Here is a 20,922-nt window from a genome sequence, read left to right on the forward strand (position 1 = left end):
GGCCTAAAGCATGGTTCGATCTCAAATATCGCATGTCCTATTGATTGAGTGCATGGTTCGATCTCAAATATCGCATGCTAATATTCGGATGTCTGTTTCTGTTGTATGCAGATGACAAACCTTAAAAACTTAGACTATCCAGTCTTGAATGCTTCTGGTGACAATTACTTGCTATGGGCAATGAACACCAAGATCAACTTGAAGTCAAAGGACTTGTTTGATTGTGTCGAAGAGGGTAACAAGACCTCGGACAAGAATAAGAACAAGTGTATCCAGCATATGCATCACCACATTGCTGAGAATCTCAAGAACCAGTACCTATTTATTGAGGACCCTCTCGACCTTTGGACAACGCTTAAACGGCGATATGGGCACCAGAAGACGGTGCTCCTTCCAAAGGCCGAGTATGAGTGGAAACACCTAAGGATCCAGGATTTCAAAACCCTGGACGAATATAATTCTGAGCTTTTTAGGATTGTCTCAGTCCTTAGGCTGTGTGGTACGGTGGTTACAGAGAAGGAGCTAATTGATAAGACTTTGTCTACCTTTAGCCCTAATAACATGATTCTTCAGCAACAATACCGGCAAACAAAGTATGCCGAGTATGGGGAACTCAATGAGATGTTACTGCTAGCTGAGCAGAACAATGAGTTGTTGCTGATGAATAGTGCTATGAGACCTCCTGGTAAAGCCCCATTACCAGAAGCACACAAAGTGGATTTGGGAAAGAAAAACCCTGCAGAGCCTAAGGAGCCAAAAGAGCCCAAAGAGACCAACTACGTCCACAGAGAAAGACACTACGGCCGTGGCCGTGGTGGCAGAGGACGTGGTGGTCGAGGAGGCCAGGCCGGCCGCGGACGCGGTGGTAGAGGCCGTGGTGTCTCCAAGCCACAGGCTAAGGCAAAATCAGGTTGTCACCGATGTGGTATGGCAAACCATTGGATGAGAAACTGCAGAACTCCCAAACACCTTATTGATGCATATCAAGAGAGTTTGAAGAAGAATCCAGAAGCTAACTTGGTGCATCTCGATGATGAAGGAGACTTCGATCATGAGAATGATGACCTTCTTGAGACTTCCGATCTCCTTAAAGAGGATGAATGAATTTTTGGTTTTTATTTGGTTTAATTTTATGCTTTGATTGATTTCTATGTATTGGATAATTTATTTGGTTTAAATTCAAGGATTTATTTTATTTTATAAATTATTTGCCTTATTAAGTTAAAACACAAATGTTGTTTTATAGAAATGGCTGAGGATATGAGTGAACTAGTGGTGGACAGTGGATCCAGCCACACTATTTTAAGAGATAAAAGATATTTTATAAACCTCACCGTGAAAAGTGCCAATGTTAGTACAATTGCGGGTATAGCAAACCTTATAGAGGGCTACGGCCAGGCTCACGTGTTGTTGCCTAAGGGAACACACATTGAATTAAGTGATGCCCTATATTCACCCAGCTCCAAGAGAAATTTGTTGAGCTTTAAAGATATAAGATTAAATGGTTATCATGTGGAAACCAAGGGTGAAGGAACTAGAGAGTTCCTATACATTACAGAAAATGTGAATGGACAAAAGAATGTCCTAGAGACTATATCTGCTCTAGCCTCTGGTTTATACCATGCTAAAATAAATATGATAGAGGCTAACTTGGCAAAGCATAGAATGTTTAATGAAGAGTTCACTCTATGGCATGACCGGCTAGGCCATCCGGGTTCGAACATGATGCGTAAACTAATTAAGAGTTTGAATGGGCACAACCTAAGTGAAAGGAAAGTTATCCCTAAACATCTCACGTGTGTAGCATGCGCACAAGGGAAACTTATTATAAGGCCTTCACCAGTAAAAGTCACAAGAGAGACTTTAAACTTTCTGGAAAGAATTCAGGGAGATATATGCGGACCAATACACCCATCTAGTGGGACGTTTAGATATTTTATGGTGATGATAGATGCATCAACCAGATGGTCGCATGTTTGCTTGTTATCCACAAGAAATCTCGCCTTTGCAAAGATGTTGGCTCAGATTATAAGGCTAAGAGCACACTTTCCAGACTTTCCACTTAAGACTATACGTCTAGATAATGCTGGTGAATTCACATCCCAAGCGTTTAATGATTATTGTATGTCCATGGGGGTGAGTGTGGAACATCCTGTGGCACATGTCCATACACAAAACGGACTGGCTGAGTCCTTCATTAAACGAATACAAATAATAGCTCGCCCATTGTTAATGAGGTCGAAGCTCCCTGTGTCGGCTTGGGGACACGCAGTATTGCATGCAGCAGAGCTCATACGCATCAGGCCATCTAGTGAACATAAGTATTCACCATCCCAACTATTAACGGGTCATGAGCCAGACATATCCCATCTCAAGACATTCGGTTGTGCCGTTTATGTACCGATTGCTCCACCACAGAGAACTAAGATGGGACCTCAGAGGAGGATGGGAATATATGTTGGATATGAGTCTCCCACCATCATAAAGTATCTCGAGCCACTGACAGGAGACCTGTTCAAGGCCAGATACACGGATTGTCAATTTGTTGAGTCCGAATTCCCTGTAATGGGTGGTGAGAATAGCAAGCTGGTCAAGGAATTAACATGGAATCAAACATCCTTAAATTGGCAAGATCCTCGAACTCTAGCATGTGATGCAGAGGTTCAAAAGATTATACATTTACAGCAGCTAGCTAATCAATTGCCAGATTCCTTTGCTGACCCAAAGAGAGTGACTAAATCGTACATACCAGCTTGCAATGCACCAGTACAAATTGATGTTCAGAAGGAACACAATACTCAAGTGGCTACAGAGTCTAAAACCCGTTTGAAACGAGGTAGACCATTAGGTTCCAAAGATAAAAATCCTCGAAAGACTAAAGGTGCAAAACAGACCGAGGTTCAGGGAATTACCGAGAGTACAGACATGGCCGCGGCAAATGATAAGGTACCGGATGGGGTTCAGGACGCTGAACCTCTAGGTCCTGAGAATATTGATAACGATGAGATATCGATCAATTATATCATGTCTGGAATTACTTGGAACCGTAAGGATATCGACGTCGATGATATTTTCGCATACAAGGTAGCACTTGAACTAAATGAGGATCTAGAGCCCACATCTATATTAGAGTGCACTCAAAGTAAAGGTTGGCTTAAATGGAAAGAAGCTATTGATGTGGAGCTAAACTCTTTGAAGAAGAGAAAGGTATTTGGTCCGATCACACGGATAACACATGAAATTAAACCAGTTGGACATAAGTGGGTCTTTGTAAGAAAGAGAAATGAGAAAAATGAAATCGTGAGATACAAAGCACGGCTTGTAGCACAAGGATTCTCTCAAAGACCAGGAATAGATTATGAGGAGACATACTCCCCTGTGATGGATGCAACGACTTTTAGATATCTAATAAGTCTGGCTGTAAGGGAAAAACTGGATTTGGGGTTAATGGATGTTGTAACTGCTTACTTATATGGTCCACTGGATAATGAAATCTATATGAGATTACCAGAGGGAATAGAACTCAAAGATAAGAGTGGTTCTCGAGAACAGTACTGCATAAGGCTAGACAAATCGCTTTATGGACTGAAACAGAGTGGTCAAATGTGGTATAACCGATTAAGCGAGTTTTTGGCAAAGAAAGGCTATCGGAACGACCCAATCAGTCCATGTATATTTATTAAGAAGTTTGCAAACAAAGGATTTGTGATAATAGCAGTCTATGTGGATGATTTGAACATCCTTGGAACCTCTGGAGAAATCGCCCAAACTGTAGAATATCTCAAAAGAGAATTTGAGATGAAAAACCTAGGTAAGACAAGATTCTGTTTGGGATTGCAACTTGAGTACAGAAACAATGGTATCCTTGTGCATCAAAAGGCATATACAGAAAAGGTACTCAAGAGGTTTAATATGGAGCAAGCTCACCCATTGACTAGCCCCATGGTTGTGAGAAGTACACAAGTGGATAAGGATCCATTTTCTCCTAGAAAGGCCGATGAAGAGTTTCTCGGACCTGAAGTGCCTTACCTCAGTGCTATAGGAGCGTTAATGTTCTTGGCTAGCCACACTAGGCCGGACATAAGCTTTGCCGTGAACCTCCTAGCAAGATATAGTTCTTGTCCGACCATAAGACACTGGAATGGTATAAAACACGTTCTGCGATACCTACAGGGTACGACAGACTATGGTCTATATTACACTAACTATAACAAAGATGGTTTAGTTGGTTTTGCTGATGCAGGTTATCTCTCCGATCCACACAATGGAAAATCACAAACAGGTTATGTATTTACACACGGTGGTACAGCAATCTCTTGGCGTTCTGTGAAGCAAACACTTGTAGCAACATCATCAAATCACGCAGAGATACTAGCAATGCACGAAGCCGGCCGTGAATGTGTTTGGTTGCGGTCCATGACTCAGCATATACGGACGGACAGTGGATTGGAGGACAGCAAAGAAGCAACAGTGATCTATGAAGATAACACAGCCTGCATCGCACAGCTCAAGGAGGGTTACATCAAGGGAGATCGGACGAAGCACATATTACCAAAGTTCTTTCATACACATGATCTACAGAAGGCCGGAGAAGTTCTTATTGTGCAAGTTCAGTCAAGTGAGAATTCAGCCGATCTCTTCACCAAATCATTACCGACGACAACGTTCAAGAAGCTCACACACCAGATTGGAATGCGGAGACTTAGGGACTTGGAGTGATGTTTGGAACAGGGGGAGCAATGTGTGCTGTACTCTTTTTCCTTCACCAAGGTTTTGTCCCAATGGGTTTTCCTGGTAAGGTTTTAATGAGGCAGCATCCCCTAAGCACATTGCAACGATCCCATCCAACATTGGTACGGTCGTTCGTCCAAGGGGGAGTGTTGTGAAACACTTAGTGGACTCACTAGACCGGCCCATGTACTAAGCTATGGAGTCTCGGTCCATAGGCTTTACTCAGTCCATATAGCTTCGGTCCACGGGCCGAAGCCTTACTCGGCCATTAACTCTTTAGTCGGTCTAACCCTAAGCTTTGTACTCTACTATATATATGCATGTAATCCTTGGGAATTATCAATAAGAAACACAAGAGCTTTATCCCTAAACTCTACTTTCATAACATTTATAAGTCTTTACAATTTTACTCTTTAAAATCTAGGGTCAAAGTTTTAGAAATAATTAAATCTAATTTAACATAAATAAATTCATAAAAAATAAGATTATGAATACATATTATACAATAATTATGTATATTATTAATTATTTAATTAATAAAAAACACATTGGGCAGTTCGGTTTGGGTTTAAACCGAACCGAACCGAACCATTTGGGTTGAGAAAAAACTTAACTAAATGGTTTGAGTGTAGGATTGGGTTTGGTTTGGGTCGGTTTCAGTTTGGTTGCGTCGGTTCGGTTTGGTTTGGTTTGGTTCGGTTAAAATGCCCACCCCTAGTGCTACCAAATTATATATACGAATACCTGATTGATATACAGTGGACTATTATCTTACTTGATGACATCAACCTGATTAATGGAAGGTCATATTTATACTCAGAACTCAAATTCTAATGATATTGATGTGTTTCGCAACTCATATTTGTTAATTTTGTCAATGATCGGGACTTTCATTACTAGTGTTGTACAACTAATATATATACCAAGACTAGCCAAACTATATATATTGTTTTCTGACTCTTATTTTCAGAAGTTTTACAAAAATAATTATCTACTTTTCATATATCAAAAAGAAATTTGGTAAAGGGAATAAATCAAATTTTTTTTCTAATTTCATTTTCATATGCAATTATGCAAAACACAGTTATTTTAAAATTAACTATTCCTTTTTGTGTTAACAAGAACTAATGTATTCGAAAAATAAAGAACGAAATGAGTAGAATCGTTTCTAAAATTTAGTATGGTTTTATGGTATTTTATCAAATAAGTTACTTATTTTTGTATATAACGATAGTAGTAAACATTAATGATTATTAATCAAACATGTTGAATGAAGGAACAATACCGACGTCATCCAATTTTTATGTCTCCAATAATTGATCACTAAAATCAAACGACTAATGAAGAGAGTTGTGTAAACCATTGGTCCATCTCTTTTTTTGTTTACGGGGTCCATCTTCTTCGCTTTATATTATCATCAAACTCTTTCATTTGTTCTGATTTTAATTTCCAATCCATATCATATATCTCTCTCCATATACTACTGTATTACACACATTTGTATTCTTATGAGATTCTTAATCTACCAATTCAATCAAGTTAACTAATTTCTTCACGCAATCAGCTTCATCCTATATATATATATATATATATCAATCACGCAAATATTTTATAATATATGACTATATAATATATGTATGTATTACTCCCTCGTGAAAATATTAATTTTCGTGGGCGTAATAAGTAAGTTAATTAGGACTCTTCCAATAATTTAGTGGATATTATTGACAAACAACTAGTCAATTACAAGTAGTACTATACCATATTATTTGTGTACCTTTTTAGATAATGCCACATATGTGTACTCGCATGCATAAAGATACCATATGTGATATGTCTCCTATTCATTGCGATTGAAATATTCACATAGTAAACAACAACAACATCAAAAAGCTGTTTATAAATTAGTTATACCAAAAAAGGAATTTATTCAATTTTAGTACTAATGTTATAACAAATACGTTTTTAAATCATATACTCATCGATGTAAAAATAAGATTAAGGATTCAATTAACTACGTTTTTACGTGGAATAAATGTGAGTTAGATTGATGTCCGTAAACAAATAAGCAAATTACTACTAGTGATATACTAATAGTATTTGCTTTTCTGACATCGCAAGACCAAGATTCCGCGCTTAATAACACTGGGAACTTGCGTTGAAAGAGGCATAAGACAAGTTGAAAGAGACAATATTATTGAATATCACGACAAATGCTTTTTCTTATTTGACATAAATAAATATTATGAAATAATACGGTATGCTTATATGCTTTTTATATTGATGCTAAACTGTATATACATTGGTGAAAACAACAAGATGATATAATTAAGTTGCATTACGAAAATAAAGAAAGTTAATTTAGTTACAATTAAATTATTCGTTAGTGGCTTCTATTTTAGTGAACTCAACACTTAGCAAAACCCAATCCGTCTATTGTAGTTAGAAGACTATAGACCTACATATTTGTAGAATCACACATATAATATATATATATATATATATACATATATAAAGTCAGTAAAGATAATTGGAAATATAAAAGAAAAAAAAAGTATAGACTATTTGGTGGATTATTTATTTTTATATTTAAAGAAAAAGAACAAAGACATGTGCAATTCAAATGAAATAGATTTTGATATTTTGAAAAGGAGGAGAAAAAAAGGAAGAATGGGTCGGAGGGGACAGTGTAATGTGTAAGGGAAGTGATGAGGAAGAGACATTGGGATACGTGAAAAAACGCGTTTTTACAGGGGAGGAGGAGGAGGAGATTGATGACGTGGTAGAGATAAGATAATCATTAGTATTTCAGATCAGTTCATGCATGCATGTTTCATGCAAAAAGCCTCATTCATACTCACTTCCGATCATTCCCCACGTTACAGGCTTACAGCTGATCATTAACATGGTATATACACATGGTGAAAACCATATCTGTCGCTTTTTTTTTAACACTTGGTAGTTTTTTAGACTTTGAGTTACAAACAACTAACTGGAGTTAATTAATTGACTTGTATGTTCTAGATCTTACAAGTTGAGAAAGGGACAATTATATCCAATTTAGGTACATATAGGTGTACAAGAAACTTATAGCTTATTTTCATTAGTAAGGATCTATAAGCTAATAAAACTTTCACATGGTGCCTCTGATGATCCAAAATAAATAATCCGGTTCAAAGAATTAGACTAGTGATAAAAGTGAAACTGTCTAAAAACTTTCATTTGATAAAAATAAAACATCATCAGCTATAATTTATATTTCAACAAAATAAAAGATTAAATAATATTTGCCACTCACTGGTTTTTACAAAATTGTCACTAGTCCACCTAATTGAAAATAAAGAAAATTAAATAGGTCAAAACAATATATTGATATATATGGATATATATATCCACAAGAAAATGACTTAAAAAAATTAATTTAATATAGTTGTAGAATTGGTCAACCATGGTTGGAGGATTTATGAGATCAGCTATATCCTTTCTCTTTTAATGAACAATTCCCTTGCAATTTACGATATTTGTGTATATATGTTTTGTTTTATTGTTTAGGTTGGTGGTATATGGATTTAGACAGAAAAACAAATCACTAATAATTTGTCCCACTAGAATATATAAAAGGAAACAAAAATTAAATACGATGCCTCTCTCTCTCTCACTGGCCATAAATTTTGAAAGCTTGACAATAATCAATAGTGTGATTAATATTTTTTATTGACCAAACAAAATACTACTAGTAGTATATAGTAGTATTATCTAAATTTTGTTGAATACATATATTATATAGCTTTATACATACATATCCAGATATTTTACTAGCTGCTATTAATAATTGGTCACTATAGGGCCTACTTGCATTTATCATTTTATGTAACCCTCTATAGCTTTTCCCTTTCGTTAATTTTGATTATGCTTCTTCAAGTTTGAATTGTTTATCTTCAGAAGAGATTAGCGAACGCCATAAATAATAATCCTTTAGTTAAGTAAGTACTTATTACTGGGTAAGTGACCGAGTGGAACAATGGGCTGCTTAATTAATTTTAGTAAGACGAAGAGAGAAAGAGAGAGAGATGCTGAGTCAGAGTTCCGTACAATACTGCTGACGCGTGTCTTCTTCACCTTTCTCTCTCTCTCTCTCTCTCTTCTCCACGCGGTTTCTCTCTCTACGCCGTCCTATTTATATATTTATCTCTCCTTCCAATTTCATCATCGCATTTTTATTCTCACTATCATCTTCATCTCTCAAATATTAATTAATTACTGTATTAAAAAAAAACAGAGAGAGCTCTCTTCTTCCTTTAAAAAAAAAAAAAAAAATCTCCGATTCCGAAATATTCATGGCGTCGTCGGAGGGATTAGCGAGCGTAGAGCCGTGGTCATTCCGTCAAAGCTTCAACATAGATTCATGGCTAATCTCTGATTCCTTCTCTCACGATAGCGATATAATCGCTAAAGCTCTTCACAGATCCATCTCTACTTCAACCGACTCACCTCTTTCTCCTTCTTCTTTCTTCGATTCCTCAAACGCCGTGGTAGTCTCCGATCTTTCTCCTCCTCAGACTCTCTCCAACGTCTCCTTCGGTTCAGATCCGGAACTTCCCGGCGGTGGTGCTGGTGGTGTTGGAGGAGGGAAACGGAAACGTGGTCCTGGAGTTTCCGGTGGTAAACAGACGAAACGCCGAGCTCGAGTTTCGTCTAAGAAATCTCAGACTACTTTTATAACGGCGGACGCGGCTAATTTCCGGCAGATGGTTCAGCAAGTCACCGGAGCTAAGTTCATCGGTGGTTGTTCTCCTAACGGCATTTTCGCTCCGCTTGTGAAGCCCGAGCCGCATAGGCTCTCTAGTAGACTACCACCGTCGTGCGGGAGCTTTGATCGTTCTTCTTCGGCTGTTCCTACGCTTGATACGTCGTCGTTTTTGTCTAACCATCAACAAGAGAACATCGCCACTGATTTGGGCTCTGTTTCAGCTCAGATCGGTTCGTTTCATCATCAGTCAAGTGCCGCGACGACGACGGCGACACCGGGGAACGTCGGTGGTGGCTCCGCCGTGGAATTAGATAGTTACCCGAGCTTTCCAACTCTTGAATCATGGACAGTTATGTAATTTTTAGTTTACTGTTTTTTTTTGTAGATGTAATCCTTTTTTACTTAATTAGATCCTTTTTTTACTTTCTTGTATTTCTCTATGAATGATCTTTGTTTTTTCATCCTTAGCTTTTTGTGGCTATGGGAGTCTCTTTGTTCATACTTTTGGAGGAATCATATGGTTTAATCAAAAAAACTCTGTTTTAATTTTCATTAATTTCGTCATTCAATTTATGTATCACTTCTATCAGCCTCAGTGATTATGATTAATCACTGATAAATAAAAGGCCGCGTAAAGGTAAAGAATGTAAGATTAGATTTTTTTTCATCTCATCAGAAGAAAGCTTTAGAGGGGGAATATCTTTGATGGTCCCATGAACATACATGTTGTCAATATCACCACATAAGACAATCATTTACGTTATCCCCACTACAATAATGTTTCCATTACTTGATACAAATCCATATGACCTTTTCTTCTTTTCTTTCTTTTATTTATTTTCCAAATCTTAACATGAACAGAACGAAGTATAGTGTTAACAACAACAAGTAATTTAGTACTAAAGAGAAGATTAGCTTTCAACAACTACTACTGCAAGGAAAGGAAGGAGAGCATGTCAAAGTAAACGATAATGCGACAACAACCACCCCCCCAAGTCAAAAAGATTACATCGTAAAAAAAAAAAAAAAAAACTCTCGTAATGGGTTTGGTGATCAGAAAACACACACTAAAGTTAAAAGAGACTAGTAATATATGTATTTATTTATAGAAGATTAAGCGAGAAAAGTCTCAAGCAATTTGAAGTTTATTCCAAGTTTTTCAATTTTTATTTCTTTTCAAACTCCTACTTAGGGTCAGGGTCAGTTTTAAAGTGAGTCAACGTCAATGCTACAAAATAGGAAGCATTGATCATCAATTCATCATCAGTCGTCGTGTTCTTAGTTTGACTGTTAATCGTCATTTTTGCGTTGATTCTTTGATTCCTGAATTACACGACACACCACCAATCTCCCGTTGAGAGAGATTAAACTTGCCCATTATTAACAAAACGTAAAACTCTTTTTTTAAAAACAACAATATGCTTTGCTTAAGATATTCCGAAACGTTTTAATCAAAAGGTTGACGCTAGATTTGTTGGATGCACTTCACACTTTGTTGGATCTATTCACTTAAAACTCATTTTTTGTAAATAATATTGGTATTTGGTAACAAACAATGTGTGGACGGTGGAAGAAGACTAACCGGGCAATTAATATAAGGAGGGACCATAGATTGACCAAAGCGATTATATAAATTTATATATACAGTAGTCAGAACTCAGAACAAAGACTAATGTGAAGGCGACAAATATAGAAATGGTTGTTGGTGGTTGCACCTGAGAATGGGTTTATTAGGGATACTACTATCATCTACTTTGTCTCTCAATCAGATTCAGACACTTATCTATCGTCTCATGTGGGTCGGTCTTTGAACTTTAAATTACGAGGACGACACATAAATGAATATTATTCTGTGTTCGGTTTTAGTTCTAACTGAGTATTATTAATCCGTGAGTATGATATAAACAACCTTACAAGCAAGAGGTACTGAGTAGGTTATTACCTTTGGTTGTATGGTAGAAGTAAACAAAACAGAGTAGATAAACAAGAATTAGTGTGTTTCACATCTTCCACAAGTTGATCTCTACTTTATCTTTTAAAATCATCTGTTGATTTATTTTTTTAAGCCTAAACTTGACTGGTGAAGTGTGTATTGAGATTTGTAAACACTTGGAAATATATGAAATCTAGCTCTACCAGCTCACCTCTGTTTCTCATTTGTTTTTGAGTTATGTCGTTTTAACCAAGAAACCTTCCTAAGCAACATAGGTTCTGCATATATTTCAGATAGCTGGACCTTATAGTTAGTACGTACGATAAGTAATCAATCCAGAAGTTCCAAATAGTAAAAAAACTGAAAATGCAGATTAGAACAACTCAGTCTCACTATAAAATCTTATTCCAGAAAAGTATGAATCCTTTGTATTCCTTGGACAAATAGATAATCTGAATAGGTAAGTTTACGACCAACAGTATACCTATAGGCTAAAGACTAAATGTGGAAACATGGGAACTTCCCAATGATGCATTTTCAGAATTCAAGTATTAAGATGGATCCAACAACAAATAAAGATAACGAGCTGCAAGGCAAAACACTTGTCAACAAGGTAATCAAAACAAGTCAATACAGGTTTCACAAGTATGGTCACAAGTATGGTCTCAAGTATGTGGCTAATGTGAATTATAGACTATGGAAATGACAGATGCTGCTCACATTTGAGTTTCTCCAAAACAGAGCCACATTTCATAGGGCACAATAGTGTAGACGTATGTTTTAGTGGAAATTAATCTATCAGACTATCATGAGAAATTTCATCTATATATAAAGCCAAATTGTCTAATTCTCGAAATATAGCAGAGTTTCAGGTGATGATGATTGTATACACCTGTGTAGCGCTTTAATGGCTGCTCCTACGGTCCTACTACACTCCATGTGGACTATGTGAGTCCGGCTCTGCCACCATTGTAAGAGAGACCATTGAGTCACCATTGTTGCTGTCCTCGTTGTAAAATGGTAAATTTGAACGGAGCCGATCGAAAATTGTCAAGAAGGAGAGAAAGAAGTCACGGGAGATCTGTTGCTCACCACCGTTGGCCACCATTGTTGGTAAGCCACCCGCTGTCATCGGAGCAGCCGTAGCCTTCGTCTAGACTAGAATTAAGGAAACCCTAGATTTCTTTTGTAACTTGTGTAGAAAGTTTCTGAGCATTGTCTTATTATTCGTTGCCTTGTTTTTTGGTTTTTGATTGTGGAGTCATGGTGACGTAACTAACCACCGCTGGATTGAATCGTGAGCTGAACCGCCTCGTCAAACCGCCGAGTAGATCCGTCGAGAGTATCGCCTACAAAGGTAAACGGCAAAACTAATTCTTGTGTCGTCAGATGATGTTGTTCGTTGTGTTGAATATTGAACTTCTTGAGGCTGATGCGGACCAGTCTGGTTAAACAAAACATGTTTAGTCTGATTACTCACAAACCGGCCAGCCTGGTTAGAAAAACCAGCAGCATGCATGAACTTGGCCGATCGAGCTTTTTGAGGCTGCTACGGAGCAGTCTAGTTAAACAAAGCATGTTCAGTCTGATTACCCACAAACCGGCCTGCCTGGTTGACGAGACCAGCTTGGTGCCTCACTTGAGACGACAGAGCAGCTAGTTGTGGATTCTGCGGCGTACTAAAGAATGAGTAAGATCAAACATAATCAGTGTGAAAGTTCTGGCATATAGTATCAACTAAGTGATTTTGAAATATTCTAAAAAACATTTGGCAATCAATGTGTATATTCTGTGTACAATATAACTAAACATTTATTAGCGTAGATGTCGGGGACGTAGTGGATAGGGCCGGTCATTGACTGTGGCGAAGTCGAATTCACTTGCACGAAACATTGTAGAAAGATGAGAAATTCTTCGTCCGTAGGTGAGAATCTGTAACCAAACAAGAGATCTACCCCTTGGTGACGATTGAAAGCTTCAATGGCTCGATTCTGAACGTGGTTGTTGCTTGATGGATTTGTGGGGTTATTGCTTGATGGATTCGTGGGGTAATTGCTTGATGGATTCATGGGGTCAATCGATGTGTATACTATGTACAATATCAACTAAACATGTATCATGATGGTAAAATATACACACAACAAATCAATGTAACAGGTATAGAGTATAAAATTAAAGTAATGGATTCACATTAGTCTTACTTAAATTTCGGTGTAGCAATGGTAGTTCGTATTGACATGTAAATTCATTAGCCATAAAGTTTATAAAGTATTGAATTATTGCTATACTAAAGTTTAAGTAAGGCTAATGAATTTATATCGGAAAGAATCAAAGTATCAACAAAAGAGTGAGTAAGATAAAACATAATCAGTGTGAAGGTTTTGGCTACAATATCAACTAAGTGAATATGGAATATTCTAAAAAAAACATTTGGTAATCAATGTGTATATTTTGTGTACAATATCAACTAAACAAATATCATGAATGGTAAAATATACACACAACAGATCAATGTGACAGGTCTAGCGTATAAAATTAAAGTAATGAATTCACATTAGCCTTTGTTAAACTTCAGTATAACAATGGTAGTTTGTATTGACTTGTTTACATATTATCCCTTCCAATATAAATTCATTTCATGTTGATGTATTCCATTTGGAATAAATAAAGTTTAGTGTTAAAAAAGAAATCCATTTAAACATTTATAAAACATTTTTCTCAAATAAACCATTGTAATTTAATATATACCCAAATCTGATTCTTAAAAAAAACGAAAAAAACAAAAACAAAAGACACTTTTAATATTTCACATTTAACATGGAAATTGAGTAAAATGAAAAATAAAGAACATATGAAAATCGATTTGTATCAAACAAGCTTACATCATAGACAAACGAACGCTGATTTGAATATTAAAATATTCTCTTAGTTAACAAATATGTTCATCAAGATCACTTTGCCTTCTAATCTTTGGGTCCGAGAGATTTAGCTTCACAATTCAACATTCTAATCTGTTTTCCATTTCCAATTAATCTCTAATGTAGACTTTGAGTTCTTCCTTCTAAAATACGTACACTCAAGTTCTAAAATATGGAGATATTAATTATTGAAACAAAATTAGCTTAAAGCGAAACTTAAGATGAATTTTATCAAATTAACAAGCTTAGATTTAAGAGAAAAAGTATAATGATTTTGTGACATTAACGACATGAATAAATTGAATAGATGAATGAAATAATGATACAAATCCCACGTTAGAAATAAAACAAAATCACATGACAATACAAGCATGAACATTATCATCGCTAAAAAGATGAAGAGCATTTTCATCAATAGTAGGTTGAGCTTTTTGGGAGGGACGAGGATAATAACCGTTGATAGAAGAAGAGTTGTCTATATTTTGATGTTCGTCATAGAAATCATACTTTCCACTATATGAAAAAGTATTCTCCGCCTGATGATGATATATCGTCTGATCCGAGTGTACGTACCAAATGCCGATCGACGTATCCCGTGACCGTCACTTTTTGACGATCCACGTCTATCTCTACCGACTACCGTGTCCACTCCTACACAAGATTTGATTATTAATTAGACTGTTAACTATCAATATGAATTAAGACTAACAAATGATTGTATATATAACGATGCTAATCAAATTGATTAATTCTTATTTCTGTATCGTTCTTACCATCGAGTTTGGAAATGGCTCTTCGGACCTTCCTTTCACATCCTTGGCAACCCATATTTACCAAAAGCTCCACAATCTTTATTACACAAGAAAAATAAATATATACATTAGATAATGAGGAAAAGAAGACGACGTTGAGAAGCTTTGCATCAATTTTAACCTCGTTGAAATGCTTGCCTGTATCAGTTTATTTTGGCTCTAAAAGCTTTGCATCAATTTTAATCTCCTTGATGATGTATGTTTCAGGATGTAGACTTATAGTTAGGTACTTAGTTTATGAGGGTTAGCCTACCATTTAGTCATATTGACTTTTCTTCATTTCTCTATGCACTTTCCAGTCTTATAGGTTTTTATTGCATCTTGTATACCGGCCAATTTGCCTAGTTATCAGACCAACTTTTGCGTCACAGAAGGAATGATGGAACATTACACTAACTAACTGGTCTCAGCTTATTGCTCAAACTTTTTCTTCATGTTGGTTTCACTCAATGTAGCTATTATGCCTTTTATGGCTTAACAAGAGCAATGTACACCGATTCTTCCTCATGATATGGTGTATCAACAGCCAGAGTACTGTTTACTTCCAGCAGAGCATCAGAAGCCGCAGACGCAGCCTTTTCCTTATAACTTTCCTGAGTTGATCAGCTTTGAGCAGGAACCAGTGATCCCAGAGGATTTTGAAGATTTCTTGGCTGATTTCATTAAGCGACATTCACTGAACGGAGATGAGGATTCCAGCAGTTATGGTTTATTTGAAGGCTTCGACACAGAATTAGGAATAATAAAAGATTGCACTCACTGATCTCAGCCTGCTCATACTTTTGCATTTTGGTCAATATCAGAGATAAGATTTTTTCATGTGTTTTTTAGTTGTTAATAGCTCTGTTTCCTTCTCTATGGGCAATGTCAAACCAGAGACATAATTCTTGTTGCTTTTGATGTCTTGATATAACACACTTAATACACAATTTTTTCAACATCTTCTTATATCAAAAACTTACACTTAACACATAACTAAAGATATAGATATAAAACAGTACTGATGGCTTTTTCTTCTCCTAAGATTTTGCTTTCCTCTGAAAGCCTAAATGTTTGAATCAAGATTCCGATCCGTATTGACCAGGTTCTTTTAAGTCTGATGTTGCAAAGATTCATTTAGCTCTTTTTAGAAACAAAACACCGATCATAGAGTAAAACATGCGAATAACTATCCATTAGCGTAAGGCACACGAAAAACCTTTTTTTAGGCTTGACTGAGAATATTGTTGTCACCAGTACTCGTTGCAAAAACAAACAGCAGCTGCATGCAAAGTGATGAAATCGAACTCTATCATCCCTTATTACAATAATTTGCCGACTGAAAGCTTTTGATACACATTTTGGTAAACGATGTCAAATTGTCAATCTCTGCAAATTAACTCTCAAAAATGGTCAATTTTTATTTTTTTTCTCTTATTTTTGAATAAGAAAGATATATAAAAGTTTAAAATATATTTTGATGAGCAAAGATAATATCAAATAAGTCTCGAAACATATCTAAATCAAATCTATTCGAATCCAAATACATATTGTTTATCTTTTCAAAATTTTGATTAAAGTTCATATATATGGCCACCGGCTTATTACAATCCTTATAAATAAAAGATACATAACCTACGTTGAATCTTCTCTTACAAATCATATTACGTACTTTCAATCTGATTGTCTAAAGTTACTGGATGATGTCGATGCCTGGAAGAAATAAGCGTAAAGAAAGATCCTTGCCAGAACCGGAACCGGAACCGTCAGGGATTCCTTCTTCTTCAGCTGATGATCATCATAGTTTGTCTTCTTCCCCTTCGACGAGACCTTGCTTTCCACCAGGTGTCAACTATAGACCAAAGGACTTGGAGGTCATCTCGTTACTTGGACGGAAACAAGACTACTTGGGCGGAAACAGAGAATTATTGGACACCCTTTCTATACATGTCGTGAACATCTACGAGTCCAATCCTGAAGAACTTTCAGGTTTGTCGTCTCCTTTGTAGAACAAATTAGAGAATTACTTGTTATTTTTATCAACTTTATCTCTTCTTTCTCTTTGGGCAAACGTTACGTTTACTTATGTATGTTTTTGAAATATGTACGTAGAAAACTTCAAGAAGGCTAATGATACAGAATTGTTCTTTATATCGAAGAGGAACAAGATTGGTAAAGATGGCAAAAGGCAGAAACGTGACGCCAAAGGCGGATACTGGCACGCAACTGTTGCTTCCAAGAAGATTGACGCTGGGCAAGGCCTCGTTGGTTGCAAAACCGCACTATCATACTACGTGGGGAAACGATCTAATGGTATAAAAACTAGTTGGTTGATGCATGAATACTGGATTGATCAGTGTCCTTCTGCTGATGATGACGTAAAGGTATGTATGCGTTTCTTGATTCCCACGTTATTTAGTTGTTTTTTTTTTTTTGATTTTATTGTATGTTTTCTTTTGGTTGGTGCGTATACGTAGGACTATTCTATGTGCAAGATCTATCGGAGCCCACAAGCAATAAATAAGGAGAAGAAAGCAGAGGAAGAAGAGAATAAGAGGCAGAAGAAGGCTGTGCAGCAGCAGCCTCCTACTGTCGAGTATCATCAACCGCATGCCCCTTTGGATTCTTATCAACCGCAGCCTCATCATGATATTGCGTATCAACAACACGTTCTGTCTCAGCCAGCCCCGCTGGATTCTTATCAACCGCAGCCTCATCATGATTTGGCGTATCAACAGCAGCAGCAGCAGTTTTGGCCAGGCCCGCTAGATTCTTACTGGACGCATCAAAGGCAGTTTATGGCAGCCCGGCCAGATTCACACCAACTGCAGCCTCATTATGATTCTGCGTATCAGCAATTTATAAGAATGCTGGAGGGAGATAATGGCGGCTTTCAACAACAGCAGCCGAGTCTTGCTCCTCCTCCGCAAGGTCAAGATTCAAGAACCGGGATGGTGATGACCCAAGAAGACGGGTTCTTTAACCCCATCAATGAATTATTAAACTATGAGGAAGAACATGGTGTCGTAACTGAGAAGCAACAGCAAGAGCAAAGCGCACCGATTCTCCCTCCTCCTCCTCCTCCTTCTCAAGGTCACCAACTGCAGCCTTATTATGATTTTGCTTATCAACAACAACAACAGTTTCTCATGACGACGACGACGCTAGAGGAAGAAAATGTTGGCGCTACTAAACATCAAGAAGAAGAGCTGAGTCTGCCTCCTCCTCCTCCTCCTCCGCAAGGTGATCAAGATTCAAGATCCAAGATGGCCATGACTCGCTTGAGCAACGACAAAAGCACCGAAGAAGACTTGTTTGATATGTCTGACGAGGACAGGTTCTTTGACGTTGATGCATTATTCAGTAATGAAGAAGAAGAAGAAGATGGTGTCGATACTCAGCAGCAACAGCAAGAGCAAAGTACACCGATTCCTCCTCCTCAAGGTCAAGACGATTCAACATCCGGGAATGTGATGACGAACGAGGACTATGACTTTCCAGTGATCGCAGACGATTTTGAAGGTTTCTGGAGTGACTCGATTAAGTCATCATATACACTGCTGGATGGAGATGAAGAATCCAACGATATTGGTTTGTTTTTTAATGCTTCGTCATAGAAGGAATGAACTGATTACATTAACTGGTCTCAGCCTGTTGATACTTTTTCTTCATTTTGGTTTCACTCAATAGCTTTTATGCCTTTATGGCTTATCACAGATAAGATTTCCATGTGTTTTTAGACTTTTAGTTGCTCTGTTTCCTAACACATATAAAGATAGAAATATAAATTACTGGTCTCTTCTCCTTCTCCTCCTCCTACTACGGATTTGTTTTCCTCTGAAACCGTAATTAGTTGAATCAAGCTAAGATCTGCGAAATATGATTCAAAATGATTCTAGCAAACATGCCAGGAACAGTTAATGAAGTATGTACAGCAGCTATTGACATGTTTTAAAGTGGTAAAGATATTAAGAAACTAATTTCGGTTGTTAACACTGACGTTTTCAAGCAACAAAAAAAAAAAAAAACTAAAACATAGTCAAGCAGAGGCCATCTCTGTATTTGAATATCATAGAATGCTTAAAATGGTAAGCAGACTGAGCTAAGCTACTTTGAGTATTAGTAGATGTACAAAATAGGATAAAAAGTCTATCTTAAAAGGGTTACAAGAATATAAAAGGACCTTGCCATCCTCATAAACCACGGTGGATGGAATTTCTTTATTGATGATCTTGGCAAATCTACATGTTACAACATCATCAATTCAGCGCAACAAAACAATTTAAACTAAAATCTATAAACAAATAGGCTATGGGAATGAACAAACATATAAATCAAAACGAGCTTTCTTCTCACAAACTCTCTCAAGTCAGTCACTACTAGAGAAATAAACAAAAATATTGCAATTTCAAGGGAAAAGTGGGAGAGACGAGAGATGAGACAATCATTTACTAATACATTTCACTTCTGTTATCGTCTAGTGTGGAAATCCCAATGTAAGTCCCCACTGACTTCAAATTGGACCACTGTAAAAGTAAGAAAAAAAAAAGAAGCGTAGACATAAATCTTTTGGAATCAGTGTCCATCTCTTGCTTAAAATTGACCAATTTACATTCGATCTGGTGAGCTTTTGTGTTGATTTCAGAAAGTTACAATTTCAGGAGCACCAGCAGTGATATATCATGGTTTTTGTGGTTTTTAACTATGATATAAGTGTGCTTTTTGAGTCTTTTGATTTGTTTTCTAGGATGTTTTTGAGTCTTAACAGGTTTTCTAAAATTTTGGCATGAAAAAACCAAAATGGAGCAATTAGGGTGATTTTGGAGCAATTCATCAAGGAAAATAAGTTGGAAGTTGGAGTCGATCAGAGGAGATGGTGTCGATGGACACCACTCTTGGTGTCGGTCGACACCCAGTTTAACCGACGAAATTTACAAAAGTTGTCCAAAGTTTTCCATATCTGCAAGACAAGTCCCTGACGTGTTTTTGGACATATATATTGTTTTTAGGTTTTAGAAACCATTAAGTTTTATTCTAGCAGTTTTTATTGTTTGAGAGATATAGAGAGCTTTTGGGAGAGAGATCTGAACTCTTTTGTAGAGAGAAGAATTTCTAAACTCCTTTCATTTTTCAATATCTATTGCATGTTATTCAGAATGATGTCATGTTCTTCATTAACTTAGGAAAATAAATTGATATGAGAATAATAATTTTGTGAACAATCTAAACCTGTTTTTAAAGCTGATTTTTAACCTAGAATTTTACAAAGATATTTGGATTTTATGGTTTTAAATTTAGATATTATTTGCAGTGAGAACTGATTTAATTTACAAAAGTGTTTAGAGTTATAGATCTGTTCTTAATTGCTTGAATCCTATTTATTTCTTAATTTAATAATTTGTAATTTCCTGAGAAATTCCCTAGGTCTAGCTTTTTGATCCATTGAATTTATAACAGTTTTATTTAATATTTTACATTGTTTTTCTTAATTTATATAAACTTGTTTAGCATAATTATAAAACTCTACAATTTATTATGTAATCTAGAGTACTTGTGGAATTCGACTTCTAAATACTACATTGATCTCTTAATTTGAAAGAGTAGCTTTAGGGATTAATTTGAGCTTATCAAGCAGTAAATTTCTTATTAAGAAAATATTCTATAATGTATAAATATGCTCAACGATATCATGACTTTGCCCGTTTCAAACGAACTCCTCTTCGTATCCACCTATTTTTATTCAAAAGCTGTAAGGGTAGAAGATGATTTATATTATAAGCATGAATTTGTCTGTTTAAA

At 36.4% G+C, this 20,922-nt stretch overlaps 3 protein-coding genes and 1 pseudogene across 3 annotated transcripts; 3 read left to right on the forward strand and 1 right to left on the reverse strand.

Moving 5' to 3' along the window:
• The first annotated feature begins 111 nt into the window (after nucleotides 1-111).
• Nucleotides 112-7,528, forward strand: LOC147939071 (uncharacterized). Its single transcript, XM_087465848.1, has 2 exons — nucleotides 112-685; nucleotides 7,383-7,528. Exons 1-2 carry the CDS (start codon nucleotides 112-114, stop codon nucleotides 7,526-7,528), a joined length of 720 nt encoding a protein of 239 aa, XP_087321974.1.
• Nucleotides 7,529-8,756: 1,228 nt separating this feature from the next.
• On the forward strand, nucleotides 8,757-10,123 carry LOC104712348 (calmodulin-binding protein 25). Its single transcript, XM_010429237.2, has one exon. It carries the CDS (start codon nucleotides 9,069-9,071, stop codon nucleotides 9,837-9,839), a length of 771 nt encoding a protein of 256 aa, XP_010427539.1. The 5' UTR covers nucleotides 8,757-9,068; the 3' UTR covers nucleotides 9,840-10,123.
• Nucleotides 10,124-14,685: 4,562 nt separating this feature from the next.
• Nucleotides 14,686-15,160, reverse strand: LOC147939072 (heavy metal-associated isoprenylated plant protein 45-like; annotated as a pseudogene).
• A 1,666-nt stretch (nucleotides 15,161-16,826) lies between these two features.
• Nucleotides 16,827-18,740, forward strand: LOC104715736 (uncharacterized). Its single transcript, XM_087465849.1, has 3 exons — nucleotides 16,827-17,112; nucleotides 17,236-17,501; nucleotides 17,601-18,740. Exons 1-3 carry the CDS (start codon nucleotides 16,827-16,829, stop codon nucleotides 18,738-18,740), a joined length of 1,692 nt encoding a protein of 563 aa, XP_087321975.1.
• The last annotated feature ends 2,182 nt before the right edge of the window (nucleotides 18,741-20,922 follow it).

This window comes from Camelina sativa, chromosome 9 (genome assembly GCF_030686135.1).
Source record: "Camelina sativa cultivar CO46 ecotype springtype chromosome 9, ASM3068613v1".
Taxonomy (NCBI): Eukaryota; Viridiplantae; Streptophyta; class Magnoliopsida; order Brassicales; family Brassicaceae; genus Camelina; species Camelina sativa.

Coding starts and splice junctions, on each gene's coding strand:
- LOC104712348 (XM_010429237.2), top strand. CDS start 9,069: ATGGCGTCGTCGGAGGGATTAGCGAGCGTAGAGCCGTGGTCATTCCGT.
- LOC147939071 (XM_087465848.1), top strand. CDS start 112: ATGACAAACCTTAAAAACTTAGACTATCCAGTCTTGAATGCTTCTGGT. Junction 686..7,382: donor TAGTGCTATGAGACCTCCTG/GTAAAGCCCCAT, acceptor TATTTTGAAAAG/GAGGAGAAAAAAAGGAAGAA.
- LOC104715736 (XM_087465849.1), top strand. CDS start 16,827: ATGTCGATGCCTGGAAGAAATAAGCGTAAAGAAAGATCCTTGCCAGAA. Junction 17,113..17,235: donor CAATCCTGAAGAACTTTCAG/GTTTGTCGTCTC, acceptor ATATGTACGTAG/AAAACTTCAAGAAGGCTAAT. Junction 17,502..17,600: donor GTCCTTCTGCTGATGATGAC/GTAAAGGTATGT, acceptor GCGTATACGTAG/GACTATTCTATGTGCAAGAT.